Source organism: Pavona decussata, unplaced genomic scaffold (assembly GCF_977016875.1).
Source record: "Pavona decussata unplaced genomic scaffold, jaPavDecu1.1 SCAFFOLD_44, whole genome shotgun sequence".
Lineage (NCBI taxonomy): Eukaryota > Metazoa > Cnidaria > Anthozoa > Scleractinia > Agariciidae > Pavona > Pavona decussata.
This window is the reverse complement of record NW_028145466.1, coordinates 873,452-890,000: the sequence shown is the minus strand read 5'-3', so window position 1 is coordinate 890,000 and position 16,549 is coordinate 873,452. Positions and strand designations below refer to the sequence as shown.

The 16,549-nt window shown below is 38.4% G+C and overlaps 1 protein-coding gene across 1 annotated transcript in view; it reads right to left on the bottom strand.

Moving 5' to 3' along the window:
* Nucleotides 1–13,618, bottom strand: part of LOC146482740 (serine/threonine-protein kinase Chk2-like) — a 14,653-nt gene extending 1,035 nt beyond the window's left edge. Inside the window, exons 1-17 of the mRNA XM_085106804.1 lie at nucleotides 13,352–13,618; nucleotides 12,084–12,208; nucleotides 11,070–11,116; nucleotides 10,413–10,447; nucleotides 10,006–10,071; nucleotides 9,788–9,884; nucleotides 9,177–9,270; nucleotides 8,251–8,304; nucleotides 7,369–7,433; nucleotides 6,653–6,752; nucleotides 5,564–5,602; nucleotides 4,923–4,970; nucleotides 3,902–4,065; nucleotides 2,874–2,989; nucleotides 1,641–1,726; nucleotides 796–873; nucleotides 1–41 (exon numbers count right to left, since the gene is read on the bottom strand). The exon at nucleotides 1–41 is cut by the window's left edge and continues 1,035 nt beyond it. Coding sequence (XP_084962930.1) covers nucleotides 1–41; nucleotides 796–873; nucleotides 1,641–1,726; nucleotides 2,874–2,989; nucleotides 3,902–4,065; nucleotides 4,923–4,970; nucleotides 5,564–5,602; nucleotides 6,653–6,752; nucleotides 7,369–7,433; nucleotides 8,251–8,304; nucleotides 9,177–9,270; nucleotides 9,788–9,884; nucleotides 10,006–10,071; nucleotides 10,413–10,447; nucleotides 11,070–11,116; nucleotides 12,084–12,208; nucleotides 13,352–13,571 — 1,475 coding nt within the window. The 5' untranslated portion in view covers nucleotides 13,572–13,618. The remainder of the gene's footprint in view (nucleotides 42–795; nucleotides 874–1,640; nucleotides 1,727–2,873; nucleotides 2,990–3,901; nucleotides 4,066–4,922; nucleotides 4,971–5,563; nucleotides 5,603–6,652; nucleotides 6,753–7,368; nucleotides 7,434–8,250; nucleotides 8,305–9,176; nucleotides 9,271–9,787; nucleotides 9,885–10,005; nucleotides 10,072–10,412; nucleotides 10,448–11,069; nucleotides 11,117–12,083; nucleotides 12,209–13,351) is intronic.
* Nucleotides 13,619–16,549: the final 2,931 nt, after the last annotated feature.

The following is a 16,549-nucleotide window of genomic DNA, read 5'->3' as shown; positions in this document are numbered from 1 at the left end:
TCATCATCATCATCATCAGACGGATGTCTCTTTTTCGGAGCCTTGAAAAAACAAACGAATGAAAATTACAATTAATACAAAGTGAGCGAGAAAATGACCAGCCCAAATCTCAAGGCAAAGAAGGCTACATCTCACTCTTTTCCCGAGGGGTAAGGGGTGGGTGGTACTCGCAGAATTTTCGGTGCAGCTTAAAGCTGAACAGAATACCCTAGATATGAGACCTTCATAACCAATTTCAGATCAATAACCCCTAACATAAATCTCGTTCGTCTTGTAGGCGAACTTGGGAATGATATGTATACAGACAGTATTCCATCTCGCGTTCACCTTAATGTCGACAGCAAAGCTGTTCTGTAGTTAGAATGTTGTGCCAATAGCACAAATGATGCATGAGAGAATTAACTCTGCAGTGTATGTTAAGACGTGCTAAAGTGAACCCATGAATTTCCCACTGAGCATTAGCCCTAGCAAGGTAATGAGAGATCGCACGAGGCAAAGAAGAAAAATCTCCGACCTCGGCGGGAATCCAACCCACGACCTCCGAATTTAATCGTCTGTTGCTCTACCGACTGAGTTACGAGGCCAAATGAGAGCAAGTCGTGGGTGATTATGGTGGTAATTAGTTAGTAAGTTTAGAGATGGTTCACTGCAAAACCTTCTCGATTGCAAACATAAGAACGTTTAAGAACACTCCAGCCTCAAATCCTTGAACAAACTGATTCAGAACGTTCAGCCTAACCTCGAAAAAACGTTCTTAAAAAGGAGAGTGTATAATAGACTATGCAGAATACTCACGGGCTCAGAAGGTGGAGGCATGGCTGGGAAGACTTCGGCCATGAGTCGATTGGCCTTTTCTATCACTTCCTCATCATCCTAGAGAAAATATTAATACATTGCTAGAAAATTAAACTTCTTCGAAATAATGACGTACGGTGTAATGGTAATGTATTTATATACCGCACATATCAGATAGTCTCATGGCCGTTTACAATTCTCCCGTGGGGTGAGATCGGACCTCAGCATGTGAAGGCGCCACTGGCAGCCGCTATCAGTCCATATTTTGATCCCACCCACCCATCCAACCAACCCAACCCACGCATTAATGCGAAAGACAGATGAAATCAGAGATAGAGATTGACCACCACACCGGAGATTACATCCCCTACTCTTTTCGAACAGTGTGTGAGTTCTTTAACGTCCCACAGGTTATGGGGAACAAGTATTGTGAGACGGGGCCTACGGTTTATCGTCCTTATCCGAGAAAACTAAAAAGTTTAACCATTTGCAGATGTCATTACAAAGGCAGCACTTTCTCCTCAGTTATTTAAAGACCCTCAGTGTTGGTCCGGCCGGAGTTTGAACCCGCGACCTCCCGCGCGCTAGTCCGGTGTTCTCCCAACTGAGCTAACCGGTCAGCGATTTGTGTAGTCATAAAGAATCCAAGATGCCCAGGGCCGAGTTGTTCAGCCCGATGAGCACTAATCCTGGGTTAACTGTAAACAAGACTTATAACTTGTCATGTTAGTTAACCTTTTAGTGCTAATCGTGTTTCGAGCAATTCGGTCCTGGTTCATGCACCTTGGCTAACTATAAATGAATACGAAGAACAAATGTAACCATGAAATGACAACGATACTTACAGAAATCCAAGGATGTTGAAGAGCTTCATCAACTGTAATTCTCTTTTTGGGATCCACTGTAAGAAGCTTCTTTACGAGATCGATAGCTAAACAATTAAGGATAAAAATTAGCGAAGAAAACACAACGTTTCGATGAGGCCATGAAATCAATTTCAGTTTTGTCACTTGAAAATGATGTCATGGTGACATCGGAACGTTGTGTTTTCTTCCCTATTTTTCATCCTTAATTGTGCATCTAAATCTAATTTAAATTAATTCGGGTAGCTAAACAGCAAAACAGATGACGGTAGACAGGATTTTCTTTGTTTCGTGATCATCCAGTTATAATAATAATAACAATAACAATAATAATAATAATAATAATAATAATAATAATAATAATAATAATAATCATGATATTTTTCCAGGGAGCCCACTCACCTTGGCGGTTTTCAGTGGGGCCCTGAGAGAAGTTCTTAACTTTTTAACCCCTAATATCAAAGAAGAAATTCTCCTACCTTGTCCCCATACTTTTCTTATAAACGTACTGGGGAGAAGTTATTAAAAAATCAAGAAAATTCCCCCTGGGTGATCATATCCTTAATTCTCTTGACCTCAGAGGTTAATAAGCATTGATATTATAAGGAGAAATTTGATGCTGACCACTGTTAGGGTTAAAAGGGTTAAGAAGACTGTTGTTTGCCAATAGTTTGAACCAGTAGTTTGACTAGTATGATTGTCTGGCTGAGAGCATTCCTTAAATAAATGTTGTTTGGAATAAATACTAAATGAACCCATGGGTATGATCGTCTTTTGTATGAATGTCGTTGAGAGGCAGAGGCGACGGCTCGGCAACAGTGTGATTGTTGTATCACCATTTAAAGGGACTATGTCACCCAAGGCGCATGCGCGCATTGATGAGAAGCTCTTTGAAAAAGTTGGCCCAACTTTTTCAAATCAGTACCGTTAGAGAGTTTAGGAAGCCGTTTTTATCTGTTGGAATCGCATTCATCTTCAGAAAGTTAGCTAAATTTTTTATTTACAAATGTTCTTTAGTAATTACAGAAGCTGTTTGTTGCGATATTTTTGAAAGCTTTCACAATGGGGGAAAACCAAGAATCCCGCAATAAGTTGTATGCAACTTAGTCTCAACTGGACTCTACTGCGCATGTGCATTAGCTGACAATGTCCACTCAGTAATAGAAATTGAAAGCTCTACCATTCCCTTCACGTAGGACACAACAGATGTAATACCTTGTGGTGAGACCGTCTTCCAGTACTGTTTAGGAAATGAGTACAGGCCCTTGATGATTTGTTCATTTAGAGTGTGTTTTGTAATTTCTTCTGAAAATGGAGGATATCCTGCAAGACTACAGAGATGAAGAAACATGACAAGATGAGAATACTATGGATAAGGGGGCAAGTTTCTATAGAAACTGTGGTGTTGAGTCAGTGGGGAATGGAAACAAATGTTTAGTCTTTTCACTATTGTTGATAAGGTAATTTGACCACCGTAAAGAGATTCGAGTGGTGACGTTTCGAGCGTTATCTTTTCGTCAGAGCAAAATGAGAATACTTTTCACTGATATGCGAGAGCCTGAGAAATAGATACTCTTTTCATGGCAGTACCAATGACTGCCTGGGAAGAGCTCTATAACTTTTTAGTTCTCATCTTAGTAATAATCAGTTATAAATTTTGAAATTTAGCAACAGCACAGAAAGGCTACACCGTAGGAGCCGTCAAAGGAAATAGATATGGGAGATTTGATCTCTCTTTCCTTCCCCATCTTGGGGCATTTGGCTGTCAAATAGATGACCAGTGTGTGTCCAATACATACTAGAAAGGATAATAAATCACCTGAAATGGGGTGATTCGACCTCATACAACCCATATTTTGGCCCCAGTGAAGGGGTGTTGATAAAAAAAATTCTTCAGAAAGTCAAATGTCCTGCATCTGTTTATGGTGCCCCCTCCCAAGTTTAAGTAAGGAACTTTAGCACAGACGTTCGTGAGCCACAGACAGGAACCGGAAAATCAAAATTTTCCCTTTTTGGAGCGTTTTGATACCATCACGTTTGCCGTAACACCAAGCCATAGACATCAAAACAACAGCTTTTCCTGTTGGTGGTGAGGAGCAAAACCACACCAAAAGAGGAAACATTTGACTCCCAGTTGCTATCCATGGCTCACGAACATCTGCGCTTAAGTTCCCTAATGATAAGTGAACAGGAAACAAGACAACTCCATTTCCTTCCCTTTATCAAGTACAAGAGTTTCTCACCATATAAACAGTATCACTCCCAAGCTCCACAGATCAACTGCCTTAGAGTACCCCCCAGTGCCACATGTCAACAGGACCTCTGGTGCCAGGTAGCTGGGTGTCCCACATAAGGTTTGCATTAAGCTCTGCTCTCCAACTACTTTGGACAATCCAAAATCTGTTATCTGTTTAAAGAAAAACATGCAAACGAAAATGCTAGAGCCAGATTGCAAGCAGTTAAAGACAGCTAAAGACACTGTGTTTCGTAAGTCTATTATTGGATCTAGTTAAGCTCATGAATTGTCGATGATAATGGTCTATCTCCCTCGGGATGTTTTAAAGTTGTTAGGTTTGTTCCTGCTTCGGCTGTTTGCTGTTTAATTTTACGTCAACGGCAAATGTGTGAGGAAGTGTTTTCCTCTCAATGAATGTTTGAAATGGTTTTTATAAGCTAGAAATAGACCTTACTTGCTCTATGTGCTAATTGCCCATTACAAACCACATGATATTCGCAGGAGAATCAATCCTTTGTCTTTTTGGAAGGAAAGAATGCATGCCAGCGTGAATATGACCATTTCTGAAAGAGACTACTCCATAGAGTACCATCACATGGTGTAATGGGGCAACAAAACAACGAAGCAAATAAGGACAATAGGATGTGTGGAAAGTTTCTATTTAAGATTTGGTATGAAATAGGTTGAATTTCTTAGCAAAATAATCATAATAAGCCTGGTGAGGTTTTGGAGGAACCAGTGGCATTAAAAACCATTCTGCACTAAGTTCAAACCATGACACAATAAAGTAAAATTATTATGGTGGTTTAAATTCAGATATTAGCTCAATTAGTGAGAATTCACATGGACTTAGACTGACATTGGAAAATTCCTGCATTTCAATACTGCGGTGATAGTTTTGTACATGTAGTAGTACACCCTGAACTAAAAAACGTGTCCGATTTCATGTTTGCAAGAAAGGGGATCTTCCTCTTATTTAAGTTTGGGGGAACTTCTCTCCCAGCCTTGCAAAGGATGCCTGTACATACCTTGACTACAGTTTCATTCTTCTCAGAGGATAAAAGAACATTTTCTGGCTAGAAGCAAAATAATAAGCAGAATATTAAAAGTAGAAATAAACAACAAAAGGCTAGTTAACACACTGATTATCATCTCAATTACAATGTTCAATCACATGGACCAATTTTAAATACATGTTAAATTTATTGTTCTATCTATTTTTCCATTGGTGAAGCACAGGGTGAAAATTGGCCTGATTAAAAAAAATCTGTAGCATTGCCACAGATTTTAATAAATCAGGCTGATTTCCACTCTCTCACTTATTTCCTATGTCAAATTGGGCCAAATCGGCTCAATTAATTGATAAGTGTGAAATAGTCTTAAAACTGCAGTGAATACTGCAAAACAACTCATAATAATTGAATAATTATTGTGGATGTCCTTTCAAATGGCTTTGAAAATTACACAATTTCGCAGTGTTGATTCTACTTCCCGATTATTTCGTTTCAGCTTAAAAGGAATGAACTTTGCATGTTGATGAGGTTATTGTTGTTAAACTGCAAGCAAATCTAACTGTGCATAAAAATTATGAGATGATTATTAAGCCAATTAAAAAGATGTTTGTAGTCAGTAGTATGCAGGCACAAAATCAACAATTCTTGTGGCACACCTTTAAATCCCTGTGGGTTATTCCTTGTTCATGTAAATACTGTCAATGAAAGAAACAATGTGCATGTGTTAAATGACGTGAAAATTCAGACATATCATTTAAGTTTCATTAAAAACATTAAAGAAGGGGCATCATGTTCTAGTGTTTGGTGGCCAACAATCCGATATGATTCTCTTTCAGATCTATAGTTAAAAGGGTCATATTCTAGACTTTTTCCTGATTGGTTGAGAAACAGTATTTAATGATTAGCAAAATTAATTATCTGTGAACTTCTGTCATGCTACAGCTGCATACAGTTCAACAAATTTGTTACTACAAAATAACAATGTAACCAATGTTAGGTTATTTTGATTAGGACTACAGTAATTATTACTGTAGTCCTAATCAAAATAACCTAAACCATCTGTCAACAGTGGTATTATCTCAAAGGTATGAGTCGATCAGACCCTATCATCGGTTGGTTACTCCAATTATTGGAGGACTTGTTCAATTAATATATCAGGCATTCTTTTATTTTAGTTATTCTCTTCTCTCCTTCACTTACAATGCCTGACTACAGGTCAACTGTTTGATATGTGATTTGGGTATAATTCTTGCCATTCTGTTGTTTCTTGAAACAAGAAACTTTACTCTACATTTCCCAACAGTGTATTTCTTACACTTCTCAGTTACAACCCTCTGCTTCCATAGGCTGCATAGGTGGCAGTTTTGCTGGGGTTTGGTGGCCAGCAGCAGAGCCACAAAAATAAGCGGCAAAGCCTTGAGAAGACAAAAATGAGCGACAAAGCTGCAAGTAGAAATGGGACCTCCCTTGTCCCCATTCTTCTGGCTGCTTTGCCGGTTGTTTTTGATCTTCTAGTGGTTTGTTCTTCCCTAGTTCCCATTCTTCTTGCAGCTTTGCTGCTCATTTTTGTCTTCTCAAGGCTTTGGTGCCCATTTTTGCAGCTCTGAGGAAAGCCACCAAGCCCCAACACTACCACCAGCTACACAGGGCTAGCTACTACTTCCCTTTAGACTCCTTTCTCCCCTTTCCCCAACCCACTGACAACCCTTTAGTTTGAAAAAAAGCAGTATCACTTTGTAACCAACCTTTACTGCTACAAGCATCTGATAAAATAACAGCTTTGCAGTGGGCTCCTCAAATCTCGTGACACTAACAACTCTGTCAAACAGTTCTCCACCCTCTACACTGCAGTTATGAAATAGAAACAAAGAACAGAACACAAAAGAGAAGGAGCAAAAGGCCTGTCAAATAAACCTAATTCTATTAAAAAGATCAATAAAGCACTACATGAAAATGGTACAGGGTTTCATTTACAGAATAATCAATAATAAACTGTACCACCTGAAGGTACTGCTCAGTAGCTTTCATTTAAACGGTCACACTTTAGGATTTTATCCACAGACTCAAACATTAGAACCACCTTGTACAGTACAATAAACAGCCCCACAGGAAAGTACTGCTCAGTAGCTTTCATTTAAATGGTCATAATGTAGGATTTTATCCACAGACTCAAAGGTTAGAGCCAGGTCATCAAGAATTCACCATACAGAAAATAGGTCAGAATGCTATTTAAACAACAAGACTAACTGGAAATAAAACATGGATAGAGAAGATTACTCATTGGTAATCTAAATATGTTTGCCACACTACCATTGAAAAATAATTATTGCAGGAAAAAATCTAATGAGTGTCGACAATTTTCTAACAAAAGTTAAACATAAGCTATCATTTGAACATGGTCTTATAGTATTTAAAATTAACATAAATTATATCAAACACATCATAAACAAAGGAATGGTACAGTTCTAGAACAATGTACAAGACTTCAGGAGTTTCAAAGACATCCTCAATTCTGATCACACAGGGCTGAAAGAATATAACAAACTTGTAGTTACTACAGTGGCAACAAAAACTGCAGTATATTTACATCTTCATTTCAGGGCATGTTACACCAAGCAGTTTTTTGAGTAACTTGTTTGAAAACAAATTAATTGCCAGACAAGTTGCAAACAAGATTTAACTACCTAAAATAACATAGGCTTCACTCTCCTGGGACTGGTTGTTTACTTCTCCAAACTCAAGACTACAGATTTACACACAGTGAACTTGTTGCACAACTGTGACAGGGTTAAGTCCCCTGAATGTTATTTTTCAACAATGGTCACAAGGGCAATACACGAGAGGGCCAATCAGAACTATACAACAGACTTCACCCCTCAATCCAAACCAGTTTGAGTGTACCAGACAAGCCACAACTAGATGTTTTGATGAATTAGTAGTGGTTGAGAAGTTACATCAAACACTTGAAAAGATGTTTCATCTGATTTCCAAACACCTCAAAGTTGTTTAAAGAAAACTCAGCAGCATCTTGTTTTTTTTTTTCCTCAACCTACTTCTCAGTGTTTAGAAATGAGATGCAACACACTCCTTTCAGCTCTCAAGTTACACTTTAATTTTTATTCCTATGGTCTTTTTCCCTCAGTCTAGTAAATTATAATCATACAAAGATTATTTAATGATTAATTCCAGCAAGTTTATGGTGGCATCTTAGCCTGGAGAAAGGGCTTGTTATCTTCCCCAGATACAATATTCCAGGATTTCTCCACAACATTCTGAGAAGGTTTTAAGAACATAAGACAAAATATTTGCGAATCAAATAAAGGTAAACGATTGGACTACTTACATGATGGAGTCTCTTGAGGATCTCAACTTCATCTCGCAATGCTGCTTGTTTGGGCTGTAATTAAAACACAAATGAAACACAATCAACACATACATGCAAATTAAGTCGAAAAATAATATTAATGTCAATACAGCGTCTCAACCTCTAGGTGCATACCATAATTTTGTCAGAACTAGCAAGCCAGACCAGTCATGGAATTAACCAAATTATCATTGAGAACATATTACTAATTAAAGAACACTACCAACTGAAGGCTGTGATTTTGTTAAGAACATTTTAAATTTTTCGTTGTTACATAATTATTTGCATTTGAAAATTTTTCTTTTCTTTCTTTTGTTGTTTTGTTTTGATCTTACAAAATCAGAAATCTTGATTTTCTCTTTCACAACCTCCATGTTTTTTGAAGACTTGGCTAGCATGACATCTTAACCACCAATGAACAAACCCAGGCAATCAAAGAACTGACGATACAGTGGAACCTTGATTTATTGAAGTGGCAATGGACTAGGGAGATTGGTTTGTTATATCAAAGGTTCATTACATTGAGGTTCTGTTCCATACATTTAAAAGGGCCAGGCTAGTGAATATTGTTCGTAATAGCGAGGACGGTATAATGTTATATAGAGGTTCACTAAATCGAGGTTCCGTTGCACTGTCACAAAGACACTGACAAGACGTGATGAGGTGTTTAACAGCTCATCAAACCTACAGTAAGAACGAAGGTCAGCAGTTTACAGACATCTCTTGTCAGAATTAAAAATAATTTCAACGGCTTTTCTTTGATTGACGTCCACCAAAACGCGACTTTATCCGACACTTTTGAATGCCGTAGGTCGCGTGTTATTGGTAACCGCTGTAATGTTCACATGAAAAGAAGGTTTAACAGCAACAACAATCTTTCCAAAAGTATCTGACACTAGACTCACCCCAACTGAGAACTTCTTTTTACTGATAACTTTAACAGCAAACTTTTGACAAGTTCCTCTGCTGAATGCCAAACGGACTTCACCACAAGCACCTCTGACAGATCAAACAAATAAACAACAAACAACATGTTTCCTCCTCGGAATTTTTGGTGGAGTCTCCAAACTCTCACTCTATTTTACACCAAAATATGTAATTTTCCAGTACCCTTTTCAGACCTGGCCTCTAAAATTCATACCCATTTTCAGACCTGGTTTCTAGAATCCACACCTTTTTTCAGTCTTTCAGTCAAAAACAGTTCAAACCTATACCCTATTTGAGAGTAAGACGGCTCAAAATCCATACCTTTTGGAACCACATATACCTATATAGCTTATAGAGGGGATTATCCCCCAGGGAGAGAGGGTGGGGTCAACAGCACACCATCATGACAAGACAATGAACTTAATGGGCAACTACTAAAATAGGGCCAAGAGCACTTTTCCTTTAAATACAGTAATTAAACGTAGAATGTGTTAATAACAATGTGCTGTCCTGTTGTGCTGGGCTTGTTGTTCCCAGTCAATTGGGTTAACGATAATACTAACACTACATTGCAGGATTGTTAACTCACCGCCCAATGGTTGTTGACAAAATGTATTTCTCTCTTAAATCCTCGGGAAGAGACTTGAACTCCTCATCAGCTTGGCTGACATTTTGAAAGACAAAAGCTATACATAAAGAAAACAAAAACTTTAGGTAAATCATTACGTATCACGATCGCAGAAATTTGTCCTCTCTATATATATATGTTAATAAGTTTTTCAGAGGGTCTAAAAATTAGTTCCCTACCTTTGTGTTTCTTTAGTGATAATGATATCTCGTCATTGTTTTTTAGAGGATGAGTGTTGTTTCTTCCTAAAATGATTAAAAAAAGAAAATTAACAAACAAGATGATTGAATGAATATGCACCAACAAGTAATACACATATAAATAATAATTATTATGTACCAACAAAATCTTCTGAGCTTACAGAAAAATAGTCTGAAACATCAGCCGTCCCCTCCCCCTAACCCACAGGGGGTGCACCCCCTGTGGGTTAGGGGGAGGAGACGGCTGACATTTCAGACTAACAAAACAATATTTTTATTATTTAATTTATTTAGCAATAATTGGTTACAATGATTAAAATATTAAAAATTTAACAGAAGGTGCATTTAAGGCTAAGTCAAATAGTGAAATGGCAAAAGAAACATACCAATCTTTTCTCCATTTACAAATGTTCCATTGGAACTGCAAAAAAATTGGATGATAAAGATTGCATCATGTCCGCAAGGACACAAATAAATATTTTACTACCTCTTAGAGCGATTTTCTATAATTTTGTTTTGAAAGTAATTCCACACTTTTTAAGGTTTCAGTGTACTTTAATACGATCTGTATGTTGGATTTCAAGTCAAACCAAAAGCGCACAAGTTTTCCTATGCTTCAAAAAATCATAATAATTCATAAGCCCATTGACCTATCAAATGGTCGGGTTTTAAAACCCGATAAAACCTCCTCCATGTTAGTATGCGGTGTTTAATGTTTTTTCTTGTATGCTTATTTCCACATTTACAAAAGCATCATTGTTATGAACTCTCTTGGCACACGCTTTTCCAGGAATGTTTTTGAAGCTGTTCAAAAAACTCGCAGCACATGTTTTATCGGGTCTAAAACCACTCGGCTGTGCCTCGTGGTTTTAAATCCCGATAAAAAACTGCTGCTTGCTTTTTAAACATTACTTAACACAATTTACCAGTAATAATGCAGAGCATAGAGGTTTTGAGGGTTTTCCGAGGTTTAAGAGTGCTTGATTACTTTGGCTTTGGTTCCACAACAGTGAACTTAAAACCAATCTAAATGTTTGACTTACCTGAGATCAGTTATAAACACATTGAAAGTTCCATCTGTACTCCATTCCTAAAATAAGCGCAGAAGTTCGTAGTCTGTTGTGAAGTTACCGCTACTGATTAACAACAAATATTATATTTTTAATTGTTACACCTCAAGACAGAGGTTTGTTTGAGCCATTACCTCAGGTTTCATTAAGATTTTGAACAGGAGGGCAAAAGGTTAGTATTCATTTTTTCCAAGAACAATTAGAGAATGGAACTCCATTCGGGAAGAAATTGTGACAGCAACTTGAAAGTTTTACAACAAAATTGTAAAACGCAGTTAATGGAACGTGACACCTTTCACCCTGTGGGGCATCGCTTGCATTGTACTTTAGTCTCTTAACTTAATACTGTAAATGAACCATTGTATTCTTTGTCAAGCATTTATCTATAGTTCTATCTTAATATGTTGCCATTCTGACTGGATACTAATTACATTCATTGTATTCCAAAATTATATCTTCTATGTTTATCATCCCCAAAAAGGCCAAATTGGCCAGCTTTGAATTGGAAATTGTCAGTCTCTTTTGGTGTTTTCTTCTACCGCTGGTCAGCACATCGAAAGAAAAAAGGAAGCCAAAATATTGAAACAGCAACAGATGCTTGCAACAAAGAGGCATGAAATCCCTAGTAGTTACTTTATTATATGATGATGAGCCCTTGGTATGGCATGATGAGTGATATATTCAAATAGTTCCCCACCCCCCAACTTTCCCACAGTCAACAACTAGTAAGTATCGTCAAAGCCAAAATAATGGTATACAGTCAACTCTCGCCTTGGGGATACCTCGTTGTTACGGACACCCCGATAACAAGGACAGCAGCTAAGTCCCTGGCAAAAATAAATAATTTACAGATGTTTGAGTGAGATAAATTCCCACTATCATGGACACTCGCTATTAAGGACACTAACACGCAGTCCTGAGGGTGTCTGCAATAAAGGGAATTGACTTATTTATTGCAGTAATCACAATTAAAATGCAAATACATACCCTGAAGAGTTTAAAATGTTTTGTACTGAATGCTTGATAATTGGGATTCTTTCTGAACGCTCTCTGCTCAAAACAGAAGTCATTGCTTGTGCCACGACCAAACATATTCACATCTTTTTCAAGATCTACAGAGCAATCCATTCAAAGAGATATAATGATTATACCTGATATCAATGTTACATGGGCATGGTGGAGGATGTTGACAATCCAGAAATCAATAACACTGTGTTTTATAACACACCAAGTTCAAAGCAACAACGATTGACGTTAAAATGTGTACAATTTGATCATAGCGATGAGTCAGTCTCAGAGAATAGAAGTCCTTGCCCATTCACGGCACTGCTTTAGAGAAAACATCACTGTTAAAAAGAATTTGTGTTTTTTCAAACCTCGTTGCAATTATTCCAACTCACTTTAAATATCTAAGGTAGGTGAAATTTCTTGGAGTTGAATTCATGAAGAGCGCACCCAATTTTAGACAGAGAAATAATTAATTCATTGTCATGTGTTTTTTTGTACATCCTCCATAAAACATCCCATCAGGAAATTTCTTTTTGACATTCTCATTGCTGTCGCAGTCGTCATTGCAATAACTAGCTCGAGAATGCAAGAATAATCTGCGGCTGTCGCTTTTCTCTTTGGTGGAAAGATTATATACATTAATAATAATATAATGTATGCATCGCTGGCAGTACCAATCCTTATCTGGTCAGAAAATGTCTGCATAATAATAATATTACTATTATTAATGTATGGGGCCGTGTGCAAATATTAGGTTGCATTCGATTGACCTTATTCCAGAATAAGAATAAGCAGAATAGCTGCTAAATTTCTCTTTTTAAGAAATTTGGGAAGCCAATTCTGTAAACTATCGCTGACACAGGAGAATTTAAGAGCCGTCTCGTACTCCAGTAACTCCTACAACCTTTTATGAGGGATTTCTTGTCATCATTGTAGGTATTCCTAGGGTCAGTCGAATGCACCCTTACTCTGATTTACCCCAAACAAAGCTGGCCTATTACTTCCACCCCTCCCTCCGCCCAAGCTCCTCCCCCCCCCCTCCCCCATCACCCCGCTCCGCATCCGCTTTCAGCAACTGTTTTGTCGCTCGCGCTCTTTTATCACAAATTTTTCGTGTATTTCTTTCACCTCCCGCCTTGCTTGTTTAATACACCTGCGAAACTCATAGAATGCATGCTCTATTGAAAAACTAAACATGTGCTAAGTAAAACCGTTGAACAATAGTCTTTTCTAGTAGCAAAACTCACCGACTTTTTCAAAGCCATTGCCCAAAGGAAACAACCTTCCCCAATTTGGCACTTTCATGTCTTCTTCGTCCGACATTCCGTCCACAACGTCTTGTGTGGGTAGCGTAGGGGCTGTACTGGCTGAATCCATGCTCGCTGATGATGGAACGCTCTGGCTTTGAGAGCTGGAAGAGGTCCCTGTACTGCTCGATGTTGTCTCAGGTGTTTGGTTTTCCGCCATCTTGCTTCTAAAACGAGCTTCTAAACCGAGACTGGGAACGAGTGCAAATTTTGGCGGGAAACATGTCTGGGCGTAGCGAGGGCGTAGCACCTCGGACCGTAACAGGGGCGTCCACGTCCAGGGGTTTGGCTAATATTTATATTTATTTACCTTGATCATTTTTGAGAAATTGATAGAAACAAAGAGGATGAAGATGTCAATATAGAGCCCTCTGTCAGCAAATGATGAGCTGCTTTCAGAAAATAAGGGGCGGTTTACACGGATGAAGATCTTAGCACTAGGAAGCTCCCGCCCGAGAAGGCGGAGAAACTTTTCATTTGCTTTACATGCAAAAATTTCGGCCGAAGAGGTTATCAAGTGGAAAAGGAAAAGAAGAATAACTTTCGGCCTTGAGCAGCTAAACGCCCGCCTGCCGCCATATTTGTTCTTTTTGTCCCTAGTAGTAGGATCTTACGAGCGAAGGTAGTTTACATGGTGCTAGGATCTTCCTATCTCTCAGCTAGGAAGTTTCTATCTCTAGGAAGATCCTAGCGCTAGGGCCGAGTACAACTTTTTGCATGTAAACTGAATAGAGAAAACGTATGGCGCTAGGAAAATCCGCCCTCTAGGATCCTCCTAATGCTAGAATCTCCCTCCTTCCATGTAAACAGCCCCTTAATCAGTTGCCGTGAATTGAGCAGTGGATTTCATCTGTGTGTCTAGTTTCGTATTTAACTTCAGTCGTGTGCAGTGACATAAACATTCATTTTTAAAGTTGGATTTCTTGGTTGGGTTCTTTGTAATAGGGATTTCGTTATACCGGATTCCGTTATATATTTATTGGGGTTCTGTTCCATTTGTTTTACCGTAACTTTGGCCGGGTTTAAGAAAATCGTTCGACATGTCCTTACATGTAATATACTGAGGACGTCGCTATGAAGGCACCAGGCGCTTATTACTTGTGCTGTGAGGGCACAAATCTAGAAAAGGCCGTTTCGTTTCGTGAATTTCCACCGGTATCGCAAGCTTTGAGTCTTTGTAAATAGCCTTTGTATTAGGTGTACGGCACAAATAAAGGCTACCCCTAGCTTCTTGGTATATAACGAAAATTGTGGTCGTTTTCCAACGAATTCGTTGCAACGGGGTTTAGCTTACAACGAACCCAGTTACAACGAACAACTATGTATTACTATAACGGAATTCAGAACAATCTTAACCACCGCCCGGACAGGATTAGTGAGGATTATGGACTCGAGTACGTGATTGAGTGCGTGTACGAGTTTCAAATTTCAAATCAGTTACATCCCCAGAACTCTCGCTCCTTTCCGTTGTTTACCAGCAGATAAGGAGACCCTAGAAACAAGAATGGTGTGACAAGCGGTTATCTAAACCGCGCAAACTAGATTTGAAAAGTCGTACTCGTACTCAATCCTGTACTCGTAGTCAAATCTGAAGGTCCCACTGCATGGCACAGGGTCACGTGAAACGTTTAAGAGCAATCTCGTTCCCAGGGCTTTTCGCTTGTGCGAGGGAAAAGCCCTGGTAACGAGGTTCTAAAAAATAGATCGTAGCAGGAAGAGATAACAGTCAAAGGTTTCCATAGAAACTCTTTTCTTTTACTTAGTAAAAACGTCATACTGTTACAAGGTATGTCACATAAAAAACTATCTAGTGCTAATTATTAAAAACTGGATCATTGGATAATGCAATTTCAGAGTATATGATTGACTTAGCGATGCACACTTTATTACTTTGAAATCGTTCTAAATTACAAAATTGAAAACGCTACACTGCACTGGAGTTAATTCAATCTGCTATCAAAGCAAACTTGCAAAAGCTTTCTGACAATATATCTTAGCACATTTATTTTTCACTGTCAATTTAAAATTAATCTTATATTCTGTATATTAGAAGCTAAAGTATTTTAGTCCCTTTAGTGAAAAAGCGCCTCTAAAATCTCTGAAAGGGGAGTACTATACTATGCCCTCGAAAACCAATTACAAGAATAAGTCCTGACGAAATAGAAAACTGTAACCTGCAATCAGGCGTTCTTTTTTTTCGTCTAAAATAGAAAAAAGAACGCTTGATCGCAGGTTAAGAAAACTGAGGCTAAAGAGGGTTTGGTTGCCTGGTGAGAGATTCTTGCAGGCGTAAAGAGCAAGGGGATGTTTTCAAATTCGTAAGAGAAGCCAGGTCATAAGTAAGCATAAGCACATGCAGGCATAAGAAATGAGTGGAATGAACGAGTTACCCTTGCGTCCAGGGCCGTACATAGCGCGGAGGCAGAGGGGGCAGCTGCCCCCGCCAGGAAAACTCAATTCCGTTTCTAACATCACACTGATCACAAGAAAATCGACTAATTGACTGAAAAAATATTCCTTCAATGTGAATTCCAAATAATTATTTTCGAAAATCTTTTGAGGTACCGGTTTTCTTATGAAAATAATGATTTTTTTCAGTTTGGGCTGCCTATGGTTTAGAATTTGGTGTGTAAATAAAGACTGACAAGCATACGCCACTTTCTGGCCCGTGTTTTAGCCCTTTTAAATCTAGCTTATACAAGTATTTTTTTTCCGAGATAAATTGGTTTTAAAAGCCTGCGCTGCTCGCAAGTATTTGTAGCGGGTTTGGATTTAACCATCATATGTTCATCATCCGACAGGTCATTTGCGCCTAATGATTTTTGAGTTTCCTCTTTTGAATTCTCTTCGTTTTGAATATGACCTCTTATTCTGTGTGTTCAACGACGGTGTTTTTATGCCACATAGGACATTTCAGCTGGGTTTGGCTTGGCTCTTTTTAGTGCTTGATAGTTTTAACTGCCTTTCTTGTTGAGATTTGGCAATATTAGGACAGAAATTAATCACTGCTTGTATCATGCAATGGGCTTCATTCTGTAATTGTTGCAATGCCGGGCCCGGCTAGTGTTTGTCACAAGGAGTTGTATTTCTTGGCACGGTTATTTGGATTTTTGGTTCTCTAGTAATCGTTGTAGATAG